The 27,893-nt window shown below is 43.2% G+C and overlaps 2 protein-coding genes across 4 annotated transcripts in view; one reads left to right on the top strand and one right to left on the bottom strand.

Moving 5' to 3' along the window:
• Positions 1-1,490: 1,490 nt before the first annotated feature.
• Positions 1,491-26,362, bottom strand: Dclre1a (DNA cross-link repair 1A). 3 transcript variants are annotated; one of them, XM_059256233.1, is made up of 10 exons: positions 25,903-26,362; positions 24,500-25,490; positions 21,857-23,500; positions 18,689-18,822; positions 17,687-17,805; positions 16,468-16,608; positions 14,344-14,489; positions 13,190-13,344; positions 4,159-4,300; positions 1,491-2,000 (listed from the first exon to the last, which is right to left on the bottom strand). In XM_059256233.1, the coding sequence occupies exons 2-10, from the start codon at positions 24,963-24,965 to the stop codon at positions 1,840-1,842; spliced, it is 3,108 nt and encodes a 1,035-aa protein (XP_059112216.1). In that variant the 5' UTR covers positions 24,966-25,490; positions 25,903-26,362; the 3' UTR covers positions 1,491-1,839. The 3 variants fall into 3 exon arrangements, with proteins under 3 accessions (XP_059112216.1, XP_059112209.1, XP_059112224.1); XM_059256226.1 differs by having other exon boundaries at positions 25,944-26,362; XM_059256241.1 differs by lacking the exon at positions 25,903-26,362 and having other exon boundaries at positions 24,500-25,682.
• Positions 26,219-27,893, top strand: part of Nhlrc2 (NHL repeat containing 2) — a 53,135-nt gene continuing 51,460 nt past the window's right edge. The window contains exon 1 of the mRNA XM_059256253.1: positions 26,219-26,558. Within this exon, the coding sequence (XP_059112236.1) occupies positions 26,381-26,558 (178 nt within the window). The 5' untranslated portion in view covers positions 26,219-26,380. The remainder of the gene's footprint in view (positions 26,559-27,893) is intronic.

Genomic DNA, 27,893 nt, shown 5'->3' with positions numbered 1-27,893 from the left:
TCCTGATATAAGAAACTATTGATGAATGGGTATACACCCTAAAGATTCAAAGTTCAGCTGACTGACTGCTTTTATTAATGCATAATTTTTAGGTTTGTGGTTCCTTTAAGATTCCTTATAAGTTTACCTTTCAAGATAGATAATAAAAATGATTCTTTGTAACTGCAATATGCAGCCTGCCAACAAAAGAGTTGGCTGAGAAGAAAATGCTCCTTGCTTGCTCATGTTCTGTTAATGTATGTGGGTTATTAGGGTGACTCTGTTTTTAATCATGTAAGGGAGATGAAAAACATATTTTTACCTGTTTTCATGATAATCACTCACTTGAAAAACAGAATGTAACCACATTGTGATTCCTGTATGGACTGAAAGATTTTGTTGGGTATATAAAATGTAGAGGAAAAGAGAATAGGATAAAAAAGAAGAAAACCATCAAGAGAGTGTGTGTTTTTTTTCCTAATCCCCTCAGGTAGAAAAGTCTTAGCATATGCCAGCATTGTGGATTCCTTTGGAGCCCTGGACTGTCTGGAGGTTGGTCCCCCAGATAGCGATTCCAGAGGTCATAGGGAAGGAAAGAATGAATCCAGGGCATGTAAGGCATATTTAAGGATATGAAATGCTGTGGATATCACTCTGTATAAATAAAATGCTGATTGGCCAGTAGCCAGGCAGGAAGTATAGGTGGGACAAGCAGAGAAGAGAATGCTGGGAAGTGGAAGGCTGAGTCAGAGAGACGCTGCCAGCCACCACCATGAGTACCAACATGTAAGATACTGGTAAGCCACGAGCCATGTGGCAAGGTATAGATTTATAGAAATAGGTTAATTTAAGATAGAAGAACTAGATAACAAGAAGCCTGCCATGGCCATATAGTTTGTAAGCAATACAATTCTGTGTGTTTACTCGGTTGGTTCTGAGCAGCTGTGGGACTAGCAGGTGAGAGAGATTTGTCCTGACCTTGGGCCAGGCAGGACCAGGAAAACTCTAGCTACAGTGAAACTTTTATATGGCACACACCCTGGTGATTGATGTGTTATATACTTGTCAAAGCCCACAGATGTGACCAACAACAGTGAATCCTAGTGCACACTGTTGACTATAATTATGTTGTCAACATACATTCATTAATGTTGATACATTTACCATTCTGGGAGAGGATGCTACGAGAGAGGCTATAATCAGTATGGGGCTTGACTCACATGAACTCTGTACTTTTTATTCAGTTTTGCCCTGAATATAAGATTGTTTTAAAAAAAATAAAGTCTACCAAAAAGAAAATAAAACAACAAAACTCATCATAAAATGAGTTAGCAAGCCGGGCGGTGGTGGCGCACGCCTTTAATCCCAGCACTCGGGAGGCAGAGCCAGGCGGATCTCTGTGAGTTCGAGGCCAGCCTGGACTACCAAGTGAGTTCCAGGAAAGGCGCAAAGCTACACAGAGAAACCCTGTCTCGAAAAACCAAAAAAAAAAAAAAAAAAAAAAAAAAAAATGAGTTAGCAAGTTCTATATTAATTTTTATTTAAGAGTGCATATGATATAAAAGTTTTATTTCATATTACATAGATAATGCTTCTTGTCTAGTATCCATTACCATGAATCCCTTTGGTTTCCTCCCCTTCGGCTGCTGCAGATGACTATTGCCTCCACAGAGGAGAATTAAAGACACTGGGAAGGCCCCTGTCCCTCAGGACTTTGAAAGGCATTCAGTGCCATGGATATAGTACTGATGAGTGAGAAACAGTCCTGAGATTGTTTTCATAGAATACATTTCATGTTCATTTAGACTTAACTATTAACACCTGCTGAATGTAACTACTGCTGACTCTTCTGTGACAGCATCAGTATCCAGCTTCCAATTTCCACTCTTTAAAGTATTTCTCCATTGTGTTCCGAGACTTAAAGGAGCCGACATTTGCAGTGGGTATGATTTTCTGTGGTTTCAGCCACTGGACAAAACGTTTCATTTCTAGGAAGCTGCTGTGCTCACTATAGGGAATTCCTGTAAGATCAAAGGGAAGAGATTATTTACTAAGAACCAAAATAATAAAAATAAAAGAAGATAGAAAAGCAATCTAGAATATTGTTGTTAAAAAACTCTGGTGCTTTAGTTTGATAATAAAATTTGATGTCTTTATGATTAATAAAGACTAAAACATTAACATGAAACTCAGGGCACATACACACAAAAACCCCACAAAAACCAAAAAACACTACTTTTAAATGCACATACCTAAAATATGCATTTTTAGAATTATATTTAATTTGGATTTTCTGCCTCTAAACTAGTAGTTCTCAACCTGTGGGCTGCGACCCATCTGGGGGTTGAACAACCTTTTCACAGGGGTTACCTAAGACCATCAGAAAACACAGACATTTACATTACAATGCATAACAGTAGCAAAATTACAGTTATGAAGCAACAAAAATAATTTTATGGTTGGGAGTCACCACAGCATGAGGAACTGTATCAAAGGGTTGTGGCATTAGGAGGGTTGAGAACCACTGCTTGAAACACTTCACTCGGCTGTGGACTTCAGGAAAACTGGAGGAAACATGAGGAAATGGGAAGAACGGCAAGCAGGGGACCTTTGGTTTCTAGTGTAAGCCAACGGCACTGCCAAGCTTTACCCACATAAAAAGCACGAAGGAAAAATAGAGTTCTAAAAATCTCTTTGTCTTTTTACAGCTACCTCTGAGTGAACTAGTCCTCAGTGGTCTGGTGACACAGCACATGTCTACCTACCATCAGGGTACTAAGGCAGCTCGGAGGGCAAGGTGACCCTCTCCCAAGGGACTAAAGCACAAAGGCGGCTGCACCAGCTGTCACCCCTGCAGTCACCACATCTAAGCCACCTCTTCCTGCCACAACCTCATTCTTCCTGTCAGCTGACCTGGGTATCAAACCACAGCATTGTCCTTTCAAGTAACTCTATCGTTTCCCTTAAGTACCACTTACTACAACATGCAGTGATCTGCATTAGCAGCATCAGAATATTGCCAACTCTTGTCTGCCGACTTACAAGAGTCTGGATAGGAATTCAGCATTGTAAAGAGCCTTGAAACTCTAGAGTTGCTCAATCTTTGCCGTCTGTTTTTCTTGGTTCTTAATTTTATAGTACTTTTAAGGAATGAATAGTAACAAAAACATTAAAAGTGAAGGGCGAGGGTCGAGGGAAAGAGAGCTTGGGGGAGCAGGAGATCCCAGCTGGATCAACAACAGAGAGGGAGAACAAGGAATAGGAGACCATGGTAAATGAAGACCACATGAGAATAGGAAGAAGCAAAGTGCTAGAGAGGCCCACAGAAATCCACAAAGATACCCCCACAACAGACTGCTGGCAATGGTCGAGATACAGCCCGAACTGACCTACACTGGTGATGGGATGGCCAAACACCCTAATTGTCGTGCTAGAAACCTCATCCAACTACTGAGGGATCTGGATGCAGAGATCCATGGCTAGGCCCCAGGTGGATCTCTGGGAGTCCAATTAACGAGAATGAGGAGGGTTTATATGAGCGAGAATTGTTGAGACCAAGGTTGGATAAAGCACAGGGACAAATAGCCAAATGAATGGAAACACATGAACTATGAACCAATGGCTGAGGGGCCCCCAACTGGATCAGGCCCTCTGAATGGGTGAGACAGTTGATTAGCTTGATCTGTTTGGGAGGCATCCAGGCAGTGGGACCGGGTCCTGTGCTCATTGCATGAGTCGGCTGTTTGAAACCTGGGGCCTAATGCAGGGTCCCTTGGCTCGGCCTGGGAGGAGGGGACTGGACCTACCTGGACTGAGTCTACCAGGTTGATCTCAGTCCGCGGGGAAGGCTTTGCCCTAGAGGAGATGGGAATAGGGGGCAGGCTGGGGGGAAGGTGAGGGGGGCGGGAGGGGGGAGAACAAGGGAATCCGTGGCTGATATGTAGAACTGAATTGTATTGCAAAATAAAAATTTAAAAAAAAAAAAAGTGAGAAATTCTGGACCAGAGAGATGGTTCAGTGGGTTAGGACACTTGCCATGCCTGATGACCCAAGTTCGATCCCCAGGACCTACGTGGCAGGAGAGAACCGACTCCTGCAAGCAGTCCTCTGAGCTCCACATCTACATATGGTATATGCGCACAAATAAAGACATGTAATGAGAAATTGGAACCATCTTACCATATATTGATATATTCCCTTTCGTCTGGGGAGTAATATCCGCTATGCTAGTTATGCTGTTAGAATGTGTCCATCCTGTAGGTCGAAAAGCCAAAATCTGATCGTATTTCCCACCGCATTTCTTCAAATGGCTCTGTAAGCCCTGTTAAATAAAAACAGTGCATTGATTCGCTGGTCAGTGTCAACAGAGACAGGCCGTGTGGGAGTAAAGGGCGAGATTAGAGACCAGCATTGACAGTCACAGATAGTTAGGACTGTTGTTAAGACTGCTGTGCAGCAACCCAGGACCATGCTTCTAAGGGGACAGTCACAGGAAATACACACAGCTTCTCTTTTTGACTTTCCTAAACAAGCTAAGGCAATGTCTGGAAAAAAGTACGAAGGATCATCTGAAAGCTAAGAAATGGAGTTAAATAAATTATGATTGAGGTAGCTACAAAACCCCACCTCTTTCCAAACCCCACATACAGAGACATTAATATCGATAACACTAAACATAAATGCAACATAAGCCTTTGAGTATAAGCTGACAGGGGACACAGAAATCACCAGCTAAGAGTGGCACTGTCCTCAGTACAGACCCACATTTTAAAAATGTACCACAGCACTCCTCTTGGGTCTTTGCTTTTTATCCCTCAACTGTGAACTGGATTCATCTTCAATCTTCAGGCCACTGTAATCAGAAGTAATGTGCTGTTTTAGTCACTGTCCTATCGCTGTGAGGGGACACCACAATGAAGGCAGCTCTTATAGACCAAGTGCTTAACCGGGGTCTGTTTACAGTTCCAGAGGCTGAGGACAGTATCGTCACGGCATGATGCGCGCAGGCATGGTACTGGAGAAGAAGCTGAGAATTCTACATCCTGAACCAAAAGCAGAGTCTGGGCCTAGCATGGGCTTTTGAAACATCAAACCCACCCCCCGCCCCCCGCCCCAGTGACACACCTCCTCCAACAAGGCCACACTGTCTAATCTTTTCAAACAGTGCCACTCCATGGTGACTAAGCGTTCAAATATATGAGCCTAGGGGTGCCATACCTATTCAAGCCACCACATTCCCCTCTCAGATCCCATTGGTTTGTGGCCACATCATAATGCAAGTGCATTTAGTCCAACTTCAAAAGTCCCCATATTCTATCACAGTCTCAATAATACTTAAAAATCCAAACTTCAAAGTCTCTTCTGAGACTCATGCCATCTCTTAACTGTAATCCCCTATAAAATAAAAATAAAAATAACAGATCACATACTGCCTGTTAGCATTCTGGCCCGCCCAGCACCCTGACAACATCATCTTATGTAAAGTCCTCTTTAAGAGAAGCCCCTCCCCCTTCTCTCTCTCTTCCTTCCCTCTCGCCATGAGGTGGTGTGCACCTTGTCCTTCCTTTTCTCTTTCTCCTCGTCTCCTCTCCTCAGACCTGTCCATTTTCTCTTCTTCTCCTCTCCCTTCCCCCTTTGACAAAACTTCCCACGTAGGTGCCGCCTGCATGGTGGGAAGGACTTCCTGCCATGCCCCTTGGCTCCGCCCACCAAGGCCACTGCAGCGTGTTTTTAAAATACACTTCCAACATACAATGGCACAGAATATACATTGCCATTCCAAAAGGGAGGAAAAGGAGCATAGTGAGGAAATACTGGACTAAATCAAGACCGAAAACTCAGCAGGTCAAACTCCAAATTCTACATCTCCATGTCTGATGTCCAGGAGCTCTTCAGATCTCCAACTCCTTTCTCTTGGGCTGGTTCCACTTCCTGTCAGCGGCTTTCCTTGGCAGGTATCCTATGACTCTGGCATCTCTAACATCTTGGGTTTTCCAAGGCAATTCAGGCTTCACCTTCACAGCTTCACACAACAGCTTCTCTGGACCTCCATGCAAGGACATCCCCGACACACTCCTGGCCACGGAGGGAGACTCCATAACTCCTTTCTTCTATACTTGACTCTAAAGCCAGAACCACGTGGCTGAAGCTGCCAAGTTCTGCTGCTTACTAGGGCTGGAACATGGCCCCTCATTCAATTACATCTTCATCAGCTTTCTGTTGGAGATGGTTTCCTTCACTGCTTAAGCTTTTCTTCAATTTCTTTTCAGAAGTTGGAAGCTAATTGGGTGGGGTCTTGCCCTGAGGTCACCAATCCCTTTATTCCATGTACTGCCAGGCTTTTCTTTAAACTTTTTATCTCCTTGAGCACTGGACTTAACTCCTGGTGCTCCCTTTCTCCTTAAACTGTACATTTTGTATCTTTCCTTGCTCAGTTTGCTCCTTTTCATTGTAGACATGTATAAGACTGATCACTAATAATCACATGACACAGTCAATAATAGGCTGTCTTGAAATTTCCCCTGCCAAAATGCCATTAATCTAAAACTCTTTAGGAAGATTTTTTGATTTTTTGATTTTTTTTTTTTTTTTAAGGACAAGGTAAAAAAAGCCACATTCATTGCCAAAATATCACCAGAATGGTCTCTAGGCCATTTACTGATATGCTTTCCCTCTGAAACTTCTTGATCTGGGCTCCCACAGATCAGATCACCCTCAGCACTGTCTTCAATGCTCCTCCTAGGATGGCCCATTCATCTTTGCTTAAAGTGTCCAACTACTTTTCTAGTCAAACTACCAAAGTCTTCCACATTCCTCCAATAAACATCAATACCCCAGTCTCTGCTACCAACTTCTGTCTTAGTCACTGTTCTATTTCTGTGAAGAGACACCATAACCAAGGCAATTTTTTATAAAAGAAAGCACTTAAATTGGGGGCTTGTTTACAGTTTCAGAGGTTTAGTCCATTAGCATCAAGGTAGGAAGCAGACAGGCATGGTGCTGGAGAAGTAGTTGAGAGCTACAACCTAATCCACAGAGACAGAGAAACTAGGCCTGCCGTGGGCTTTTGAAACACTTCCTACAACAAGGCCACACCTTCTAGCCCTTCTCAAACAGTGCCACTTCCTGATGACTATGCATTCAAATACACAAGCCTATGGGAGCCACTCCTATCCACACCGCCACACATACTCTTCTTGTAAGTGTTGAGTAAAATAAAGCATCTCAGCTAAAGTCGTAACTGACTACAGCATTTCAAAATCTCTTTAAGAATCCATTCCAGCCAGGTGGTGGTGGGGGCACACCTTTAATCCCAGCACTTGGGAGGCAGAGACAAGCAGATCTCTGAGAGTTCAAGGCCAGCCTGGTCTACAGAGTGAGTTCGAGGACAGGCTCTAAAGCTACACAGAGAAATCCTGTAGCTAGAGTTTTCCTGCCGGGCCCACAGTCAGGACAAATCTCTCTCACCTGCCAGTCCCACAGCCGCTCAGACCCAACCAAGTAAACACAGAGACTTATATTGCTTACAAACTGTATGGCTGTGGCAGGCTTCTTGCTAACTTTTCTTACAGCTTAAATTAATCCATTTCTATAAATCTATACCTTGCCACGTGGCTCGTGGCTTACCGGCATCTTCACATGCTGTTTGTCATCGTGGCGGCTGGCAGTGTCTCTCTGACTCAGCCTTCCACTTCTCAGCTTTAAAATCCTGTCTTTGAAAAATCAAAAAAAGAAAAAGAAAAGAATCCATTCCAAGTTAAATCTTTGGAAGGCAGGAGGAATTCAGCTGAAGACAACAGTGACATGAGAATGGGAACGGTCACAAAAGGGATTTTTTTTTAAGGTTAATACTTTTGGTTTTCAGATTGAAACCTAGGATTTTAAAAGCTTAGAAAGAGTTAAAATTCACTTTGTTGATAAAATAACCTTATTTTTGTGTGTGTATGGGTGTATGTATGTGTATGTGTGTGCATGTGTGTGTATGTGTATATGTGTATGTGTGTATGTATGTGTGTGTATGTATATGTGTGTGTATATGTGTGTGGTATATGTGTATGTGTGTGTGTGTCTGTATGTGTGTGTGTGTGTGTCTGTCTGTATGTGTATATGTGTATGTGTGTATGTATGTGTATGTATGTGTATATGTGTGTATGTATGTGTGTGGTATATGTGTATGTGTGCGTGTGTGTGCTCACATCAATGCGTGTGGGGGACATGGGTATCTTGCTGTCATGCTCTGCCTTGTGTCCTTGAGCCATGGCCAGTCACTGAATCCAGAGCAGGCTGGTGGCCAGCAGCCCCGGCCATCCCCCTGTCTCTGCCCCCACAGCACTAGGGGTGGCAAGCACTCGCACCTAAACTCGGCTTTTTATGTGGGTTCTGGATATTTGAACCCAGTGCCACATGTCTGCGCAGCAAGTCCTCTTATCTGCTGAGTCTTCTTCCCAGCACCGACCTCCCCCAACTTCCGTTTGTACCAACCAAAACCTTTCATTAATGTGGAGCAAATATAAAGATATCTATCCTGAAAAACCCACATTTCTAATCCACTCCTAAACCTTGATATTAAGAGCTGGAGTTATAGACATTTAAGTTTCCATGACATCCCTGGCATTGTAAATTCTCAAGTTTCTGTTTTGGTTATTGTCTTAATGACTGTTTTCCCTCACTCCGCCCTCCAGAAGAAAGGAGGTCACAGTAAACAGAGACTGTGGATAAAATACATAATTATGTGCATAGTCCCATAAACTCGAGTCTAGTTTGCAGCATCCACTACCAGCTTATCCACATCCACTTGTTTCTTCAAGACTACCTGAAGAATTAAATGAGACCAATTTTTGGTTCCTAGGAGACAAATCAGTTATTCTAAAAATAGCATGTGATGTAAACCAGTGCTACAAATAGAAACCTATGGTTACATGAGCCAAATCTACAGAGAAGCTGCCAGCACCCACTAGCTGTACATTAACTACAACTGCAGGACTGTTCTCATGAGGAAGCTATTATAAACAATTTAGTCAACACAAAACCCTGATTTATGACTGTCTCTCTCTGTTTATTGGTAACCAGTTGGTGAGGAAACCACCTTGGTAATGTCACCAGTCTCCTTCAGGATGCCGATAATCAACCATATAACGCCTGGGAGACCTTGGGATGAGCCCGAGTATGAATTAAGCATCATGTGCAGCATTTCAGGCCTAATTTTTATATATGAGAGTGCATGTGTGTTCAGGGACATGTGTGTACATGCTTGAGGAGGCCAGAGGGTGATCTTGTGTGTCGTTCCATGGGACCCATCTATTTTAGCCTCAGCTAGCTGGTCAGGGAGGCCTAGAGACCCACCTGTCTCTGCTCCGCAGTGCTGTGACTACAGGGGTACACTACGTCCGCCTGTGGGGTTTTTCTTTTTAAACATGGGAATAGAACTCAAGCCCTTGTACTTGAAAGTCAAGACTGTACTTTTCCACATTCCAGAACCTTTAAAAATGCCCTGAGCATCATGAAAACAAAGAGCCATTATGTCTGATGCAGTACAAATATTTAGGGTTAGTAAAGCTGGCTATAATCACTAAGACATAGGATTACTATAATCATCAGATTCTACTCCTCTGAGTTTATAAGACAAGAAGGCTTCAAAAATGTCACATTACCTGCTCACGTTAAGCGGGATGGGAGAGGAAAGGGGCCGTGGTTCACTCTCTGGAACCCCACAGCTCCCTCTTTCAGGGGTGCCAGGAGAGACTCCACCTGCCTGTCTTAACTGTTTTAGATACCCATCATCGAAGAATCCTAAAAATAACCTTTTCATAAAGGATTAATTTTTAATATAAACTCCCAGAAGTGGTAAAATATACTCAGTGAGGATTAAAAATCTAGACAATGGTACCAGGTTACTCCCTTTCCAAGGACACTAGCCTAAATAGTGCTCAGAATAAAGGCTTCCAAATCTTAAAGCCAGTTTGAATTCCTGCATAAAAACTATACTTGAGTTTGCAGTTGTCTCAAGATTTATTTCTGTTTAGGTCTGGAATGATGGAAACACAATCTCTCAAAGAAGGCCAAGAGGAACAGGAAAGAGTCTGTGAAGCTGTTGGCTGTGCAGGAGTCATCAGAGTCTTCTTTCTGAGTAAAGCTGCTGAGAACCTCTCCACCAATTACAGCCTATCTCGTGTGTCACCTGTCTCCCTAGTCCCTCCCCACCCACAACAAAAACACTCACTTCTCTAAGGAACTCAAGCACTCTGGGTGTCCTGCCTCTACAGTATCATGGTGTCTCTTCATCATAGGGAACCCAAGTCTCTACAGTACCATGGCTGTCTCTTCATCACAGGAAACCCAAGACTCTACAGTACCATGCTGTCTCTTCATCATAGGGAACCCAAGCCTCTGCAGTACCATGGCTGTCTCTTCATCATAGGGAACCCAAGCCTCCGCAGTACCATGGCTGTCTCTTCATCATAGGGAACCCAAGACTCTACAGTACCATGGCTGTCTCTTCATCATAGGGAACCCAAGACTCTGCAGTACCGTGGCTGTCTCTTCATCATAGGGAACCCAAGACTCTACAGTACCGTGGCTGTCTCTTCATCATAGGGAACCCAAGACTCTACAGTACCATGGCTGTCTCTTCATCACAGGAAACCCAAGCTTCCGCAGTACCATGGCTGTCTCTTAACAGACAGTGCTCTGCTTCTGGTATCCATTTCTTTACCTCTCCTTTGCTTACTCATTGTTTTGTTTGTTTATTTGTTTTGTTTTTTGTTTTTTCTCTCTTTACTTCCAGGCAGCAACTGCCAGTGTTAAAAATCACTAAAATAAATTTTTCAGTCTTTTTACAAAACCAAAGTTGGGCAACATTGCCATTAGGAAATTCTAGAACATTTATATCCTCCCCAAACAAACCCTGTACCACACTAGCAGTCAGTGTCCATTGTCTTCCTTCCAAACCCTGGCAATCACGAACCTGCATTCTGAGTTGACAGACTTACATACTCTGAGTATTTCCCATGAACCAAATCATATAATACATAGGAATTATGTTTGCTTTTTTTATCTTGCACATTTTCTCATAGTTTATACTGTAGCATGTATTACTATTCCATTCCTTTTCTAGCTGAAGAATGTTCTGTTCTATGGATATAACCCATTTTATTTGTTCATTCACTATTTAATAGGTATTGGAGTTGTCTCTACTTTTTTGGCTGTCATAGCTCATGCTACTGTGAATATTTAAACAGTTATATACAATGATGCTTTCGTTACTCTTAGGCAGGGCTGGGATATGCCCAGGACTGACCAGGTCATCACCAAACTGAATATAAGGACACCATTTCACAATGCCACTAGCAAAGAACAGGGTTCAGATTCCCTATACCTTCACCAACAGCAGTTACTGTCTTACTACAGCTGTCCAAGTGTGTGTCAAGGGGCTATTCCACTGTGGTTAGGACCTGTAATGTCCTGACAGGTAAAAGCACTGTGCTGCCTTTAGTATGCTTATTGGACAGTCTTCGCATTCTTCCCTTAGCTCTCTGCCATCTGGCCCCTCCCATCATGACGTCACCACACAGTCCCTGTGCCGGTCAGCCCGGCTGCTCTAGTCGCAGACTGATTTCCTTCTCTCACTTGGCCTTCTCTGCAGCAGACAGCATCTGGGAACACTCTTGTGAAAAGACTGACTAACCCACCCTGACAATCTGCTCAGAAGAAACAAACTGAGTGGGGAATAAAAAAGTGCTGCTGTTCTCCAGGACAGCGCCACACATCCTCCTGAGTAACCAGCATCTTCTTTCTGAGATGCTCCACCAATTTGGCAGCTCCCAAACTTAAAATGTTCACAGGGCTGACTCAATTAATTAGCAATGTGCAAAACCCTGCCTTGGTTATACCTGACAATTTATGGATTACGAACCTAGGAAAATAGGTCCTAGAACTGTACTTTCACCTCATGCACAAAGGTGTACAGAGAGAATTCCTGCTCAAGGAGTGAGCATTTATTTTCTTGATATCTTATTTATTATTTGTAAGGCACAGGCTTGCAAGCTTAAAAAGCATCAGAAGAGCTACTTCACAAGCACAAAGGCAAAAGCAAAGCCACATTATTGTGTCTTATGTTCTAAATCATGCTTACCATAAAACATTAATACATTATAATTATAAAATTATACAATAGATATTATATGTAATATTGTATTATTGTATAATATTGTATTACATATAATATCTATTGTATAATTTTATATATAGCTAATTATATAATTAAAAATTATAAAACAATATCAAATTAATAATTTGACACTGGCAGGTGTCAAAAATGTTAGAATATGGAATAAATCAGAGAATTTAAATCTGAGAAATAGGCCCTGAAACCACAGTGACATGTCAGACGTTTTATATGACATGTTCTTGTTTATACCTGGGGACTCACCCGCACTAAACTCATTCAGTAGACACCAGCGTCTAATGAGTAGGGCTGGATATCAGGACAGGCATGAAGAGACAAATGTACAACTGTCTAACTCCCTCCCTCACCCAGAAAGGATTAGAAGTCTGGATGGCCAGAGGGCTGCAGGTGTTTCTATTTGTGTTCCTTCCTTTGGGCTAACCCTCTAGAGTCCTGGTGGGCATGTGAATACTCTACCTGCTGCGGGATGTTTTGTATGTTAAATGTGTTGCTATGATTGGTTAAGAAATAAAACACTGATTGGCCAGTAGCCAGGCAGGAAGTATAGGTGGGACAAGGAGAGAGGAGAATTCTGGGAAGTGGAAGGCTGAGTCAGAGAGATGCTGCCAGCTGCTGCCATGACAAGCAAGATGTAAGGTACCAGAAGGCCACAAGCCACGTGGCAACTTATAGACTAATAGAAATGGGTTAATTTAAGACATAAGGATTAGATAGCAAGAAGCCTGCCATGGCCATACAGTTTGTAAGCAATATAAGTCTCTGTGTGTTTACTCGGTTGAGTCTGAGCGGCTGTGGGACTGGCGGGTGAGAGAGATTTGTCCTGACTGTGGACCAGGCAGGACTGGAGAAAACTCCAGCTACATCTACCTTTGTATTTACTCACACAGAAAAGCTAAAAACATGAAATGTTTCCCTTGGGGGAGAAAAAAAAAAAACCCAACTTCATTCTAACAGAATTCTTAGCATTAAATACAGATAAATACCTTTCCTGATTCATCCTAAAAGACACACATCTCTAAAGCTTACCTTAAAATTAATTTGCATCATTGGAAGGAGGTGAACCAAAGAATTGCACATATCTGTAGTTATGAGAGAACTGACTTCTGGTATATTGAAGCACTGCAAAGTTTTATACTTTTCTTGGGACATGCCCACCTTTGAACCCAAAACATCAGCAATGGCTGTAGGCAAAGCAAAAGATGAAAAACAATAAAATCATAGCTTGTTAAATAAACAAAGTTATAACCTACTCAAATTTTAAAATAAGAGTTTACCAAATAAAAGACAAATTCACAGAATCACACATTCACACTTTAACCACAAATAGCCAAATGACTTTGCTCATTAGCTCTATGGAATTAACAACCTGAAGGCCAAAGCATTCTTCTGAAAGTCTAACTCATTATTTAAAAACTACAACGGAAGTGTGGCAAGCAGAGGCGCTGAAATGTGTGCTCAGTGGTTAAGAGGCCCCAAGTTTGTTCCCAGCATTCTAGTTGGTGGCTCACAACCACCTGAAATTCCAGCTCCAGGGTAATCTGATGCCCTCTTCCGGCCTCTGTGGGCACCTGTACTCACATGTACAGAAAGACACACACATGTACACAAGGTTAAAAATAAAATCATCATAAGGAAGAGAAAGCAGCAGAGAAAGAGCTAGATGGAAAGGACCACGTTTGGACATGTTAACCCTGGCCTTTCACTTCATCTTTGAAGCTGACACAGTGTCAGCTTATTCAAGAAGTGGGGAGCACTCTGCAGAGACAAAACAGCCTACCACCCAGACAAACTACAGGAAGACAGAGCAGTCACTCAGGAGCAAAAGTTAACTTGTTCTCTGGCAGTCTGCTAGTGCTTACCACAGGGAACGATGCAATACAGCTGTTCAGTAAGCACCTTTCAAAGCTAATTAAGATCACAATGCTACACAGATTTTGCCGATAGACAGTCTATAGACATTAAGTGTGAACATAAATGCACTTACCAAATGCTTCCATAAAGTTTAGCCTCCTGGCTTAAATGTATCAAACACTAGGTGTTTTCTTTCTAACTTCAAAGGTAACACTAGATCATGTCAGAAAACAAATATCCAATGCAAGAGTAGAGACTGAAAGGGGCTTATGCAAGAGAATCTGATCTTTATAATATATTAATGTGAATTAGATACCGCTGCCACCCACCGAGGAAGACTTTCTCCTTTCCGATACAGTAAGTGCCACAGACAATGAGAGCACGTGGGTTTAGAGTTACTGCCTCGAAGGCCGCGTTGATGGCAAACTGGATAACCTCCTGCTGAGATGGGAAGGTGTACTCTGGGCTGCAGTATCTGCAACAAGGAGATGCCGTTCTTAGTAACAGGAGCACGAAAGCTGCAGCTCTGCTTGGAGACTACTTTAGAAGAAAGCAAACCAGCAAACTAAACGCCCCAGGAGTACAACAGATTCAAAGCACACAGTCTCACGCTGCCTAGAGTGAAAAAACCTACTTCCAGTTACTGCCAATTTATGGTAGAATAAGAGTTTTTCAACATACATTTTTAATTATGTTTTTATCATCCTCAAATTTTCTGTTTGAATACTTTTTCTCAATAAGAATATTTCTACCCAGTTAACCACTTTTTTATGAATGATAAAATTCAATATCTATTTTTAAAACTCAAGTCTCTATCAAAGAAAATATAATTGAAAGAGATTATATTTGTAGAAAAGAATTCTACAAAAAAAAAAAAAAATACCCTCAGGGGTTACAAGGACATACTGTTCTTCCAGGGGACCTGAGTTCAGTTTCCAGTACCCACATCAGTCAGATGCCAACCTAACCTATGACTCCAGCTCCAGGGGATCCAGTGTTTTAGGCCTCCACAGGCACTGTACTCAACTGCATACTCATACAGACACATAATTAAAAATAATAAAAACAAAGCTTTTAAAAAATACAACAGATCCAAAAAAAAAAAAAAAAAAAAAAAAAGCCGGGCGGTGGTGGCGCACGGGAGGCAGAGCCAGGCGGATCTCTGTGAGTTCGAGGCCAGCCTGGACTACCAAGTGAGTCCCAGGAAAGGCGCAAAGCTACACAGAGAAACCCTGTCTCAAAAAAAAAAAAAAAAAAAAAAAAAAAAAAAACAGATCTTTCTCGACCCATATACAAAAACACCCGGTGAAAGGCTAGCCCCAAGCTATTATCTGCATATATTTTGAGATGAAAAGTATGATTTTGTCAAACTATAACTCACTATAAACACCAAACAAATGATTTCTCATGACTTTCGCAATTGTTTTTGTTACTTAACCATCGAAGGGGAAAGAATCTCGGTCCTTTCTCCTATGAAAACTCACAAGGAAATTCAGAATCAGTGAAGAATACAAAGAGACTTTGACTTATCTATCACTTAAAGTACAGAGGATGAAAATGTCACTGTGAGGAAACTGGCTGTGGGAAGACTTGTCCTTGGTGCTTCTGCTTTCTTAGAGAGACTGCCTTTCACTAAAACATCTCATCCACAATCCTTGAAATATTTAAGAATTAATTCCCCACAAATTTGTGATATACAGTGTATATCACAAATATATACAATTTCTGTTGATTATACCTTAAAAAACTGAGACTACATAATCTAAATATAATCTCTTATGCAATTATATTTGTATCACTGAAGGATTTAAAGGTGCCACTTATAAGTTACCTTTTGAAAAAAAGAACAAAAGTAATTCCAATAATCAAACAAAATTGAATTGTGGCCTCTGTTTCCTCTTCACAATTATACCCAATAACTATATGGACACTTCAGGAAAATAATAAAAAATAATTTAAAGGGTGTTTTCTTAAAATTTGACCCTCAAGTTTTCTTTTTTTAGTAACAGGATTGTCCTATAAACATTTAAAAAAATAAAATACCAATAAAAATTATGATATATATTTCTAAATTTGTCTTTTAGCAGGTACATTTTTTATTTTTTATTTTTTTATTTTATTTTTTTTATTTTATTTTATTTTTTTTTTGGTTTTTCGAGACAGGGTTTCTCTGTGTAGCTTTGCGCCTTTCCTGGAACTCGCTTTGGAGACCAGGCTGGCCTCGAACTCACAGAGATCCGCCTGGCTCTGCCTCCCGAGTGCTGGGATTAAAGGCGTGCGCCACCACCGCCCGGCAGGTACATTTTTTAAATGGCATCCTTTTGATAAACACTCCTAAAAACAATTGGCTGTAAACCATCATTTAATTATCTAAGGAAAAGCTTCAATTACCCATCAAATGCAGAGCAAATCTCTCATTGGAAGAGAGAGAACTCAGAGAAAGTATGTCTTACGTGGTGTCTAAGTAGAGCGTGTGGACTTGATGGCCTGCAAGAAGAGAACGCTCCATGCTGGGGTCTGCTCGGAAGTCTCCAGTGTGCAGTGTGACAGCGCCGTTAGGAAGACGGAAAAGGACCATGACGGCACCTGGACAGCTGGACACAAACAGCTTAGAGGAACATGCAGGGCACAGACAAAGCGCTCGGAGCAAGGGCACTTCTTCCAGCGTCAACCAGAGAAGGGATGTTACGAGCTGGGCACAGGTGTGCAGGGGAGGTACTTAAGTCTCAGGTGCACATTCCTAGGAAGGTCCTGTTTGCAGGACAGGCCGGCCTCTAAGCCCTCAGGACAGTTTCTGTCTGATAAAAAATACTAGCTTGATCAGCAGTTTATGTGAACTATGTGATCTGTGGTAAATATTTCAATAACGTTAACTCCAAAAATATCAGAACTCAAACTGGCAATGAAAAAAAGGAATATTAGCAAGGCCAGAAGATAACTTTTCTTTTTTCTTTTCTTTTCTTTTCTTTTTTTTTTTAAAGAATCTAACATGATAAGATTGGCCTGGACTTCAGCACATCTGGATTAGCCTTTCTCTTTTCTCCAAATGCCTGTTATCTCTACGGACTAGGCTCACGTCCAAGAAAGAAGCACCATGGGTAGCTGTGTTTGGGCAACATGAATCATGACAGCACCTTACATTGGGAGACAGATCTGGAGAAGGAAAAAGAGGGAGGAAAAGAAGAAAAAGAAGGAGACAGGGAGGGAGAGAGACACAGAGAGAAAATACCATCTATTTCCATGGAAAAAGGAAGCTTCCAAACCTTTAGAGTCTAAAATTGCATGGTTTTTTTTTAAGTTTAAAATCATTTAGTTTAGGGTGGGGAGCAAGGCACCAACTCTCAGGTATCCAAATGGAATATAAAATTTTACTTTATGTAAATTACGTTAAGGAAAATGGAAAACTTCATTTCTGAAGAACAGTAATAAAATACTTTTTAAAAATATAAAGTGCCGTAAGTTGACATTGGGTTAACAACATGGGTTAGATAACAGATTCTCTTTACATTTAATCTGATACTAAAATTATTTTTTCAAAGTAACAATAGGATTTACTCCAGTTTAAGAACCAAGTTCTTTAGCTCTCAGCTCTAGAACAAGCATGCCACCATTTTCTCTGTGAACACTGTTTCAAACAGGCACCTTGCATGACTGAGGGGCCGTCCTACTTACTGATTGGCATCCAGCAAAACCACCTTGACACCGTCCACTGTACACTCAGTGTCCATCGGCAATTGATGGACGTACTGTTCTTGCACACGAAGCTTCTTCTTCAACAAATTGCCAGTTATCTGCAGAACGGTGAATTTGTTGCTGGTGTTGTATTCACACCCAGTTAGAAGCATGCTACTATTTCAGTCACCTCCCGTCCCCACTGTGATGTGAGTGAACTCTCCACACCAGGAAAGAGTCTGTGAGATAGCAGGTCAGCCTTCTGCTTGTTCACCTGGGGAAGCTCCATCCCAGCAGGAGGCACAAACTGCTTCCTCACCTGGGCAGTGCCCACTACTGTGGGTTTATTTACCCCCTGTGTTTCTTCCTGGTATGCTGTAGATATTCTGAACTTTCTGAAAGCCTAAAATATATACTTCTGAGGTGCTTGTGCATCCCCACAGACTACCCAAACCATTCTTTTTTTTTTTTTTTTTTTTTTTTTTTTTCCACTAAGAAAAGAGGATACCTCATGAATGCTCTGAGGATTAAACCAAAGCCTCGCTAAAGCCCCTGGGAACCAGGATTAAAATGGTCACCATCTAATAGCCAGTTCAAGGCATTCTGCATGGTGAAACTTCCTCTAAACCTGGCTGGGGACAGAGTCTGAGGTACCACTGTCGCAGTACTAACCCCACCCAAGCTTTATCTGTGAATGTTACCTGTAGAAGCTACAGGCTCCCTAGAGCTACGTGTTTTGTCTCATATTTACTTAGGCACTCAAAAAAATGTTTACTGAGTGAAACTTGGGTTATAGAGTATACTGTGAGACCATTATTGTTCTCACATAATAAAATACGCTTTAAAAATAGGTTGTAACTGTTGAATTGCTTTTTCAACCTTATGCAGGATCCATCTTCTCCACTACAATGCTGGCTCTTCTAGTTTTCAATATTCTATTTCTTACCAAGCTCATCAGTCACGACATTCCACAAAGATCGAGTTCAGAACACTAAAACTTACCTCACTACAATAGATTGGCAGCGTGAAGTCCTTGGACAAGCCAGCGTAATGATCAGAATGGAAATGTGTGAGGAAATAGGCCGTGCAGCCTTCAACCTCGCCGTACTGGAAAGCATCCACAGTGAAGCCAGTTCCTGCAACCAGATGCCCCCCCGGTGGGATGAGCAGGAGCCAAGGTGGTCGCAGCCTGGGTTCCTTCTAAAGACCAGGCCTCCCTACTCTGCAGCTCTCATTTAACCCTGAATTAACTATGACTGACTTAAAAACGTACATTTACTGAAAGGTAAGAAAACTCCTGTGTACTAAATATCCCAGTGTAGAGGCATAGGAATAGTTTCACCAAAAATATTAGTTGAAAGATATTAAGTTACAAACCAATCATTTCTTTGCCCTAATTAATACTTTTGCAATACTGATACTTAGGGGGGGGGCAATTGAAACCTCTAATTTCTACAAAGCAATGACAGGAGAATGGTTTAGAACTCCCAAACCAAGCCGGGCGGCGGTGGCACACACCTTTAATCCCAGCACTCAGGAGGCAGAGCCAGGAGGATCTTTATGAGTTCGAGGCCAGCCTGGTCTACAGAACGAGATCCAGGACAGGCACCAAAACTACACAGAGAAACCCTGTCTCAAAACAAACAAACAAACAAAAAAACCAAAACAAACCTCCCAAACCATGAATTTCCAATGAGGGTGAAACTGATACACTTCTCTGGGGTCAAAAATGGTTGGGACCAAAGAACTTAGAAGCATGTGCAGTCCTCCAAAGGGTCAAAGTGAAATAAAAGACAGACAGTAGTGACTACAGTCCTTGAATCTCCTTTCAGGGTAGTGGAGGAGTAAGGAACCAAGAAGGAATTGCCTCAAGAGTCTCCCCAGAGGGACAATAACAAAAATGAAGTCGAGAAATATGGATCTAAAATGTGCTTATGAAGAAACAGTCAAGTGTACTGATAAGTAAATGCAGGTAAATAAAGTCAACCTCACATTTCTACTGAGCACTAGATACACAATACATAGTGCACTAGAGTATAAAAACGTATCACAATAATCATTGAAAACATCACTGAAGCATTTTATGTGATACTGAGAAGCTGAGTACATGACTATTGTTTTACTGTATACTACTGAAGGGTTAGTGGTGGTTGTTTTACTGTATACTGTTGAAGGGTCAGTGGTGGTTGTTTTACTGTATACTGTTGAAGGGTCAGTGGTGGTTGTTTTACTGTATACTGTTGAAGGGTCAGTGGTTGTTGTTTTACTGTATACTGTTGAAGGGTCAGTGGTTGTTTTACTGTATACTGTTGAAGGGTCAGTGGTTGTTTTACTGTATACTGTTGAAGGGTCAGTGGTTGTTTTACTGTATACTGTTGAAGGGTCAGTGGTGGTTGTTTTACTGTATACTCTTGAAGGGTCAGTGGTGGTTGTTTTACTGTATACTGTTGAAGGATCAGTGGTTGTTTTACTGTATACTGTTGAAGGGTCAGTGGTTGTTGTTTTACTGTATACTGTTGAAGGGTCAGTGGTGGTTGTTTTACTGTATACTCTTGAAGGGTCAGTGGTGGTTGTTTTACTGTATACTGTTGAAGGGTTAGTGGTTGTTTTACTGTATACTGTTGAAGGGTCAGTGGTTGTTTTACTGTATACTGTTGAAGGGTCAGTGGTGGTTGTTTTACTGTATACTGTTGAAGGGTCAGTGGTGGTTGTTTTACTATATACTGTTGAAGGGTCAGTGGTGGTTGTTTTACTGTATACTGTTGAAGGGTCAGTGGTGGTTGTTTTACTGTATACTGTTGAAGGGTTAGTGGTTGTTTTACTGTATACTGTTGAAGGGTCAGTGGTGGTTGTTTTACTGTATACTGTTGAAGGGTCAGTGGTTGTTTTACTGTATACTGTTGAAGGGTTAGTGGTTGTTTTACTGTATACTGTTGAAGGGTCAGTGGTGGTTGTTTTACTGTATACTGTTGAAGGGTCAGTGGTTGTTTTACTGTATACTGTTGAAGGGTTAGTGGTTGTTTTACTGTATACTGTTGAAGGGTTAGTGGTTGTTTTACTGTATACTGTTGAAGGGTCAGTGGTTGTTTTACTGTATACTGTTGAAGGGTTAGTGGTTGTTTTACTGTATACTGTTGAAGGGTCAGTGGTGGTTGTTTTACTGTATACTGTTGAAGGGTCAGTGGTTGTTTTACTGTATACTGTTGAAGGGTTAGTGGTTGTTTTACTGTATACTGTTGAAGAGTCAGTGGTGGTTGTTTTACTGTATACTGTTGAAGGGTCAGTGGTTGTTGTTTTACTGTATACTGTTGAAGGGTTAGTGGTTGTTTTACTGTATACTGTTGAAGGGTCAGTGGTTGTTGTTTTACTGTATACTGTTGAAGGGTTAGTGGTTGTTGTTTTATTGTATACTCTTGAAGGGTCAGTGGTGTCTTTAGGAATAGAATTCACTTCCCTGCACACTCTTCTATGAACTCATCTGTGAAGGCATAGGCAGATATCCATTTGGAATATACAAAACCAGGAAAACTTAAATCCTGATATTGCTCTAAAACTGGCATTCATGGTGGGTCCAGCTTGCTATACTCCCTTCTTTTAGACCACTGAGCACTGTGTATCCTCAACATGCTTAGAAACTGGCTTTTAGTACGTTTGCACCAATGTCTTACCTTCTTTCAGGTTAAATGGAATCTCCACTGTTCACTGGCCTTTCTATAATCTATAATAGCTACCTAATCATTATAGCACCATATATAAAATAAATAAATGTTTAATAAAAATTTGGTGATAATGAAGAAAAAATTAAAAAACAAAGCCCCAACCTGTTAAAAGACTCCTAAAGTATCATAAAGAGCAAAGAAGCCGGGCGGTGGTGGCGCACGCCTTTAATCCCAGCACTCGGGAGGCAGAGCCAGGCGGATCTCTATGAGTTCGAGGCCAGCCTGGGCTACCAAGTGAGTCCCAGGAAAGGCGCAAAGCTACACAGAGAAACCCTGTCTCGAAAAACAAAAACAAAAACAAAACAAAAAAAAAAAAAAAAAAAAAAAAAAGAGCAAAGAAAACATACACTGTACACAAATTATTTCGAATCTATCCACCCAATGACAAGGAAGGTGGAGTTAAACACTGCTGTGTGTCTGCTGAGAAGCTGAAGTTAGTATTTCTACTTACCAGGGATTCTCTTATAGAACGGACATGTTCTCACTTCCCTTGCACCGGATGACTCTGAAACGTTCACGTTCCTTCTCTGTGGTCTGCCATGAGTCCGTCTTACAAAGGCTTTGCTCTTATTTAAACCGATTGCTCCCAATTCTGGAACTTTGATAAGGTGACCAGACCTCCTTTGATCTGTCCCTTCTCGTGGTGAATTTGACTTTTTATGTCTCTTTCTTCGATGTTGGGCCCTCTCTCCAAACAGTTCCATAGAGTGCTGACTCTCATTTAAATTCCCTGAATCCAATTCTAAGTCACTGAGAGAGTTCTCTGCTTTCCTCTTGCACAGCCGGGGTCTCTTTTCCTTAGGACTCACGGCTGGATTGACATTCGGCCCTTCTAATGCACCTTTCCTTGGTGACGTTTCTCCTTGTCTTTTGGGTGGCAGTCCAAAAAACACACCTATATCCATTTGCTTCATGACTTTCTTAGAAGGTTGGCTTGCATTGCACTTGGGACTGGGAGGCAATATGCTCAAAGGTTTGGCAAGAGGCGGACGCTTCTCTGCCTTTCTGCAGGCACACGCCGAGTTAGCAACGGCAGCACCCGAGCCCTGACCCTGTAATCCTCTAACTTGACTTTGGGTGGGATGCAAAGGTAGGCACTCTCCTCCGTCCTTTTCAAGTGATTTTGACATGGCACTTGTACGTAACGGCAGAGAAATTTGATTGCCAACAGCTGATGTTTCAGCTTTCCGTTTCTGATGACTCGATCCAAGTGAGTGAAATTCTGGCTCAGCAGGTTTAGCTTTGGTGGTTTGATAGTTAGGAGCTAATGCAGGTGAAAACAAGAGAAAGCCAGCGTCTGTGGATGGCCGGTCATCTTGGGAAAGCCTGCTCTCAGTGTAGGAGAGAAGCTGGAACGAATCATGCAGAACACGACCTTTATACAATCCACTGGACTTAGCCTGAGTTACCGGGCTTTTTGCCACGGGGCAGATGCCCTCTCCTGCCTTTGGGAAGGGATCATGGAAATTTTCAAATATGGCAGAGCCTTCTTCTTCTAGGCTGCTGTCTTTAGAGCTTTGGGTGAAAAACAGGTCCTGCTGTGAATCGTCCAGCTCTTGGTCTAAGGCATAAGTCTCTTCATCGCTCTGCAATGGAGAATAGGAGATCTCACAGCCACCACAGTCATTTGCTGGTGACGGCAAACTCGTACTCTGTGAGCCACTTTGGCTGTTGAATGCGTCCTCAGCAAGAGGTAAACCACCTTCCACAGCCTTGTCCTTCTCAACAAACTCTGTACGCTGTGGAACTGGTGATGTTTGAGAACTCCTAGAAGAGGGAATCTTGCTATTGGTTTCAGCTGGAAGCTGAGCTGTTTCTAGACACTGTATCATCAACAAAGAATCATCTAAAACTTTTGTTAAGTTCTCAGTTTTCTGATGCACAGGCCATCTTTCCTCAAGGTTACAAGAAGAGTCTGGCTTTGCTGCAGTGAAATGTCCAGCCAGCACGTGTGATTGGTTGCTGAGAGGAGCTGACCCCTGTGATGGGCTGCTGAGAGGCTCATTGCTAGACCTACTTTGAGCAAGCAGGAGGTGAGTGTATTTCTTATAATGAGAAGGAATTGTGGAGGTACATAGAAGGCCCTCGGGACACTCTGAAAATAGTTTTTTAAAAAAAAGCATTTTATACAGTGACTTTGACAGTGCTACCAAAGTAACCTCTAAGCATAAAAACCATGGGTCCCATTTTATTTTCTTTTTGAGACAGTTTTTCTGTGTAGCCCTGGCTGTTCTGGATCTCGCTCTGTAGACCAGGCTGGCCTCCAACTCAGAGATCCACCTGCCTCTGCCTCTGCCTCTGCCTCCCAGGTGCAGAGATGAAAGGCGTGCACCACCACCGCCCGGCCAACCATGGGCCACCTTTAAGAACTATGGCAACAGCTATGGCTAACTGCAGGACAGCTGCTGCCAAGATCAACATTAAAACACCAAAAATTAATCCAACAAAGTTTTAGGAGGCACTATCTATTGCATTTAAACCAAATACTTTTAGATTGCTTTTCAAATCTCTTCACGAGAAAATTTGAGATAAAAAAACCCAAATAGTCATAACTCATTCTCCATATAGCCCAAGTGGAATTTTCTACGTGTTAAATATGACATTTATCTTAAAATATAATAAAAACATGGCATCACTTTTGTTGCTGGCACATTTTTATGAGAATTTGAGTCATCTCAGACAACCTTCTAGTTCCTCTTCCGGCTACTAACACGCATGATGAATACAACATACCCATATTTAGAAACCAAATGTGTTTATAATTCCTATCTAATTCTAAAATGGGATAACAAATTGGCCCGGTTATTTAACTTGTAGGAATCCTCATGCATAAAATGTTGATACCATCTACCTTCTATGGTCCTTGTAAGAGTCAGGTAAGAGAAAGCCGAGTGAAAGTCCTTAGTGAACATTTACGGGAAGTAACTGGGACGCTGGGATGTGGGAGACGCTGGGATGCAGGCTCAGTCAATGAAGCGCCTGCTGTGCACACAGGGCCTGGGTTCAGATCACCAGCCCTTCAATAAACAAGCACGTTTTTACCATCCCAGTACTGTGGAGGCAGCAACAGGAAGGTCCCAGGGGGTTTTCTTACCTGTGTCAGAGATTGGTGGAGAATCCAAACACTCAAAAACATGCCATCGGGGCGTCTGGCCTGTCAGTGAGGAAAAGGGCATCTGGCAGCTTGGGCAGTGTCCATCATAAACCGGGCGGACCTTTGGGGACACGTGTTTGTTTCTGTGAGATCTACAGTGCTTTCTTGGAGTAGTCTCTTCGCTTTGAGACTGCGGAATCTCATTGCTATGACTTGAATTCTGACTGGAACCTACAGAAAGCTGACAGTCCGTTTCTCCAAGGCACGCCCTGTGGTCCTTCAGCTTGTCTTTATCTTCTGTGGTTCCTTTTTTGTTCCTTTTTCGTTTTGACCGGTATTTTCCATCTGTTGCTTTTCCAACAGATTCTGGATTACTTTGAGAACAATTACTTGGCTGTGCTGGTTTTGGTTTTCTTTTAGATTTATATTCCCAGATGTCTTCTTCCCAAAATGTGTCTTCTAACATGGCAAAATGGTTTTATGAGTACATTAGTCTTTAGTAAATTCAGAGTCCTTTTCTTGCTACAATTTTTTAATAGGAAAAAAAAAATTAGCCAAAAGCCAAGTAACTTGGTTGGAATCTAAACCTTTGGTGATGATTATATTGCCAGGCAGCACACTTAGTACCTGTGAACACCCACTGTTCATTTACACCACACAGATTAAGAGGACCTACCACAGGCTAACGTCTGCATCCTTTTCTTTACATTGTGACACTGTTTCATCAAGCATTCTTTTTTTTTTTTTCTTTCTTTCCCAAGACTTCATAAAACTAAGAATCAATAATGCCTTGAAAATTAAGCACGGGTGAGAAGTACAGGCCCGACAGCTTCATCTTAAATAGGCTCCCTGTTCACCACTGAAACTGGTCACGCCATAATCAAGGAGGTGCTGGTCACAAAACTGCCCAGTGGACTCGAGACTCATGGATATCCAACCAGCTCCGGTTCCCCGGGTCACTCCATTTCCTCCTCCACCACAGGTTCAAACCCTGCACCGTGGACAAAGTTCAGACACTGAGACTGTATACACCCAGGCACACTGGACTCCAGCCCACAGGGGCTGTCCGTCCTCAGCGTGGTCAGCCCCATCTCCAGACAGACGTCGGGGTCAAGTACCAAGATCCCCGCAGGCCCCTCCCACCCCTCCTTTGGACCCGGGGTGGGGGAAGGGCGTGAAGGGGTCTGAAGTTGTCCTGGGTTAAGCAGTGCCGGCTCGGAGGCCCGCCCCGAAGTCCCCCGCGGGTGCACCTGGCCTGGCAGCCCGGGGACCAGCTGCAGCTGCCTCTCCGCGCCACCTCCCCCGCTCGCGGGACATTCCATTCGCTCCGGCACTTTCAGCACTCCCAGAGTGACAGGATACACTGTTTTTGTTAACACAAAACCACTGGCCTCACTACTTACAGTTAACAACGCCTCTCCTCCGAGGATTCCTAACCCTTTACCTTTCGGGTCTGTCTTGGCGGGAACCGTCTCTGGCTGCCACTGCCGCGCCGAATCGGCTGATCGCAGTGTAAGAGTGGGGCAGCTGTTTTCCTAGGTCGGCTCTCTCTAAGTTGCACATAGTTATTTGAATTTTATTTGTGTTGTTAACCCTGTGGGGCTTCAAAGGGAATGGGTTCCCCAGCCCCTCTAGAGTGCGGCCCCAGCGGCCTTCCCCGTGTCGAATCTGGCGCTCTGAACGTCCAGGCTCCGCGGCGGCCCGGGACCTGGAAGGGGCGGGGTGGGCAGAGCCGGAGTTGGATTGCGCGCCGGGGAGGCACGGCCCTTCGGACTCGGGCGTCTGGACGGCGGCTGAGAGCAGACGGGCGCCTGAGTGGCGCAGCTCGGGGCTGGCCCGGCCCGCGCCCTCGAGCCCGGAGCCCTCGGGAGCCCGCACAACATGGCGGCCCCCGGCGCGCGCGGTGCGAGCCTCTCGGGCCTGCTGCCCGCGCAGACCTCGCTCGAGTACGCCCTGCTGGACGCCGTCACGCAGCAGGAGAAGGACGAGCTGGTCTACCAGTACCTGCAGAAGGTGGACGGCCGGGAGCAGGACCTAGCGGTGCCCGAGTTCCCGGAAGGTGAGGGGCTGGCGTCGGGGAGGGGGCCGCTGCCGGGCCCTCCCCTTCCCGGCTGCTGTCTGGGGCCCGGTGCCCTGCGATCCACCCCCCGTCCCCCAGGTGGTGCGGAGTGGCGGCGCACCGGGCGGGGGGCCGACTCTGGAGGGCGAGGGCCAGCGTTTGCATCTGGGTGAGTCCTGCCTGGCCTGCCGTCAGGGGCCTCGGTGTCCAGAGACTGCAGTGCCCAGACCACCCTGTCCCGGACAGCCCGTTTCTCCAGCTTGACCATCGCTCATCCCCGTCGACGTTTGTTGATCACTTTCTACGTGCGACACAGACGGTTCTAAGCCCTTAGGGAGAGATCTGAATGCTGGTACAACCTACAGGGCGCTCTTACTTGTCTTGTTTCACAGTGAAGGAAACCGAGGCACAGGAAGGCCAGGGAACATGCTGCTGTCCATCTAGGGACTTGTTCATCCAGAGTTGAACTATGTTCCACAGATTGGATGCTTCTCTAGCCCTGCCGCGCGCGTTTCCACGTTCAAAGTGGTGGACTTACTGAGTTTTAGAAATTGCAATCAATTTTAGTTTCGTAGTCAGGGTTGAATCCTAGCTGTGAGAACTGTTGGGACACGAAGAAATAGATACTCCCAACAGTGTAGTATAGACAAAATGCTGCCTTACCTTTGGTTGGGGTGTCATTGTTTAGCTTGCTGGTGTTGGCTTGTGTCCTGGCCTGACACTGAAACCACATGCATAGTTAATTGGGTACTGTGGCAGGGTTCACGTATCTCCCTAAGGATGTATCAGTCAGTACCTCTTCTGGCCCATAACAGTCTTGAATGTCTTTCTTACCCTTTTGACTTGAGAGGGAGGGGCTTCCTCCCTCCCCCTTTATTATTATAATGGATTTAAAATACTCTAGAATTGCAACAACAAAAAAATGGCTCCATGGAGGTTTATCCCGTTAGAGAAACTTCAAAATAACAAATACGTATATACAGATGTATACATAGCTCCTGAAAACTTTGTAATAAAGCATGTAGTAAATACACTATTATAAACCGGGACCTCAGCTAGAGTTTTGGGAGAACGTTTCATTTTTTTACTTTTGTTTGTATTTATAGTAAGTTTACTTTATTACTGTGATATTTGACCACTGTGACTCAAGTCATACTCATAAGAAAGTAATCAGGCTTTGTTTTTGATATGGTCTGATATTCTGCTGGACCTGATTATTAAGGACAGAATGCTAAAAATGAACAAAGCAGTTGTAGTTGACTCATCAACCCAGAAAATACTGGTTCTTCGGAAGCTGCCATCTGCAGTATAATGGGTGGATCCAGGCCGGCCTGA

The sequence above is a fragment of the Peromyscus eremicus genome, chromosome 1 (genome assembly GCF_949786415.1).
Source record: "Peromyscus eremicus chromosome 1, PerEre_H2_v1, whole genome shotgun sequence".
In the NCBI taxonomy this organism is placed as follows: Eukaryota; Metazoa; Chordata; class Mammalia; order Rodentia; family Cricetidae; genus Peromyscus; species Peromyscus eremicus.
This window is presented reverse-complemented; position numbering and strand designations above follow the sequence as displayed.

Excerpts from the sequence above, each read along its gene's own strand:
- Dclre1a (XM_059256233.1), bottom strand. The coding sequence starts at position 24,965 with ATGTTAGAAGACACATTTTGGGAAGAAGACATCTGGGAATATAAATCT. Across the intron at positions 18,823-21,856 it reads GTTCTATAAGAGAATCCCTG|GAACTGGCTTCACTGTGGAT; the intron begins GTAAGTAGAAAT and ends ATCTGGTTGCAG. Across the intron at positions 4,301-13,189 it reads TGATGCAAATTAATTTTAAG|GGCTTACAGAGCCATTTGAA; the intron begins GTAAGCTTTAGA and ends TTTATTTAACAG.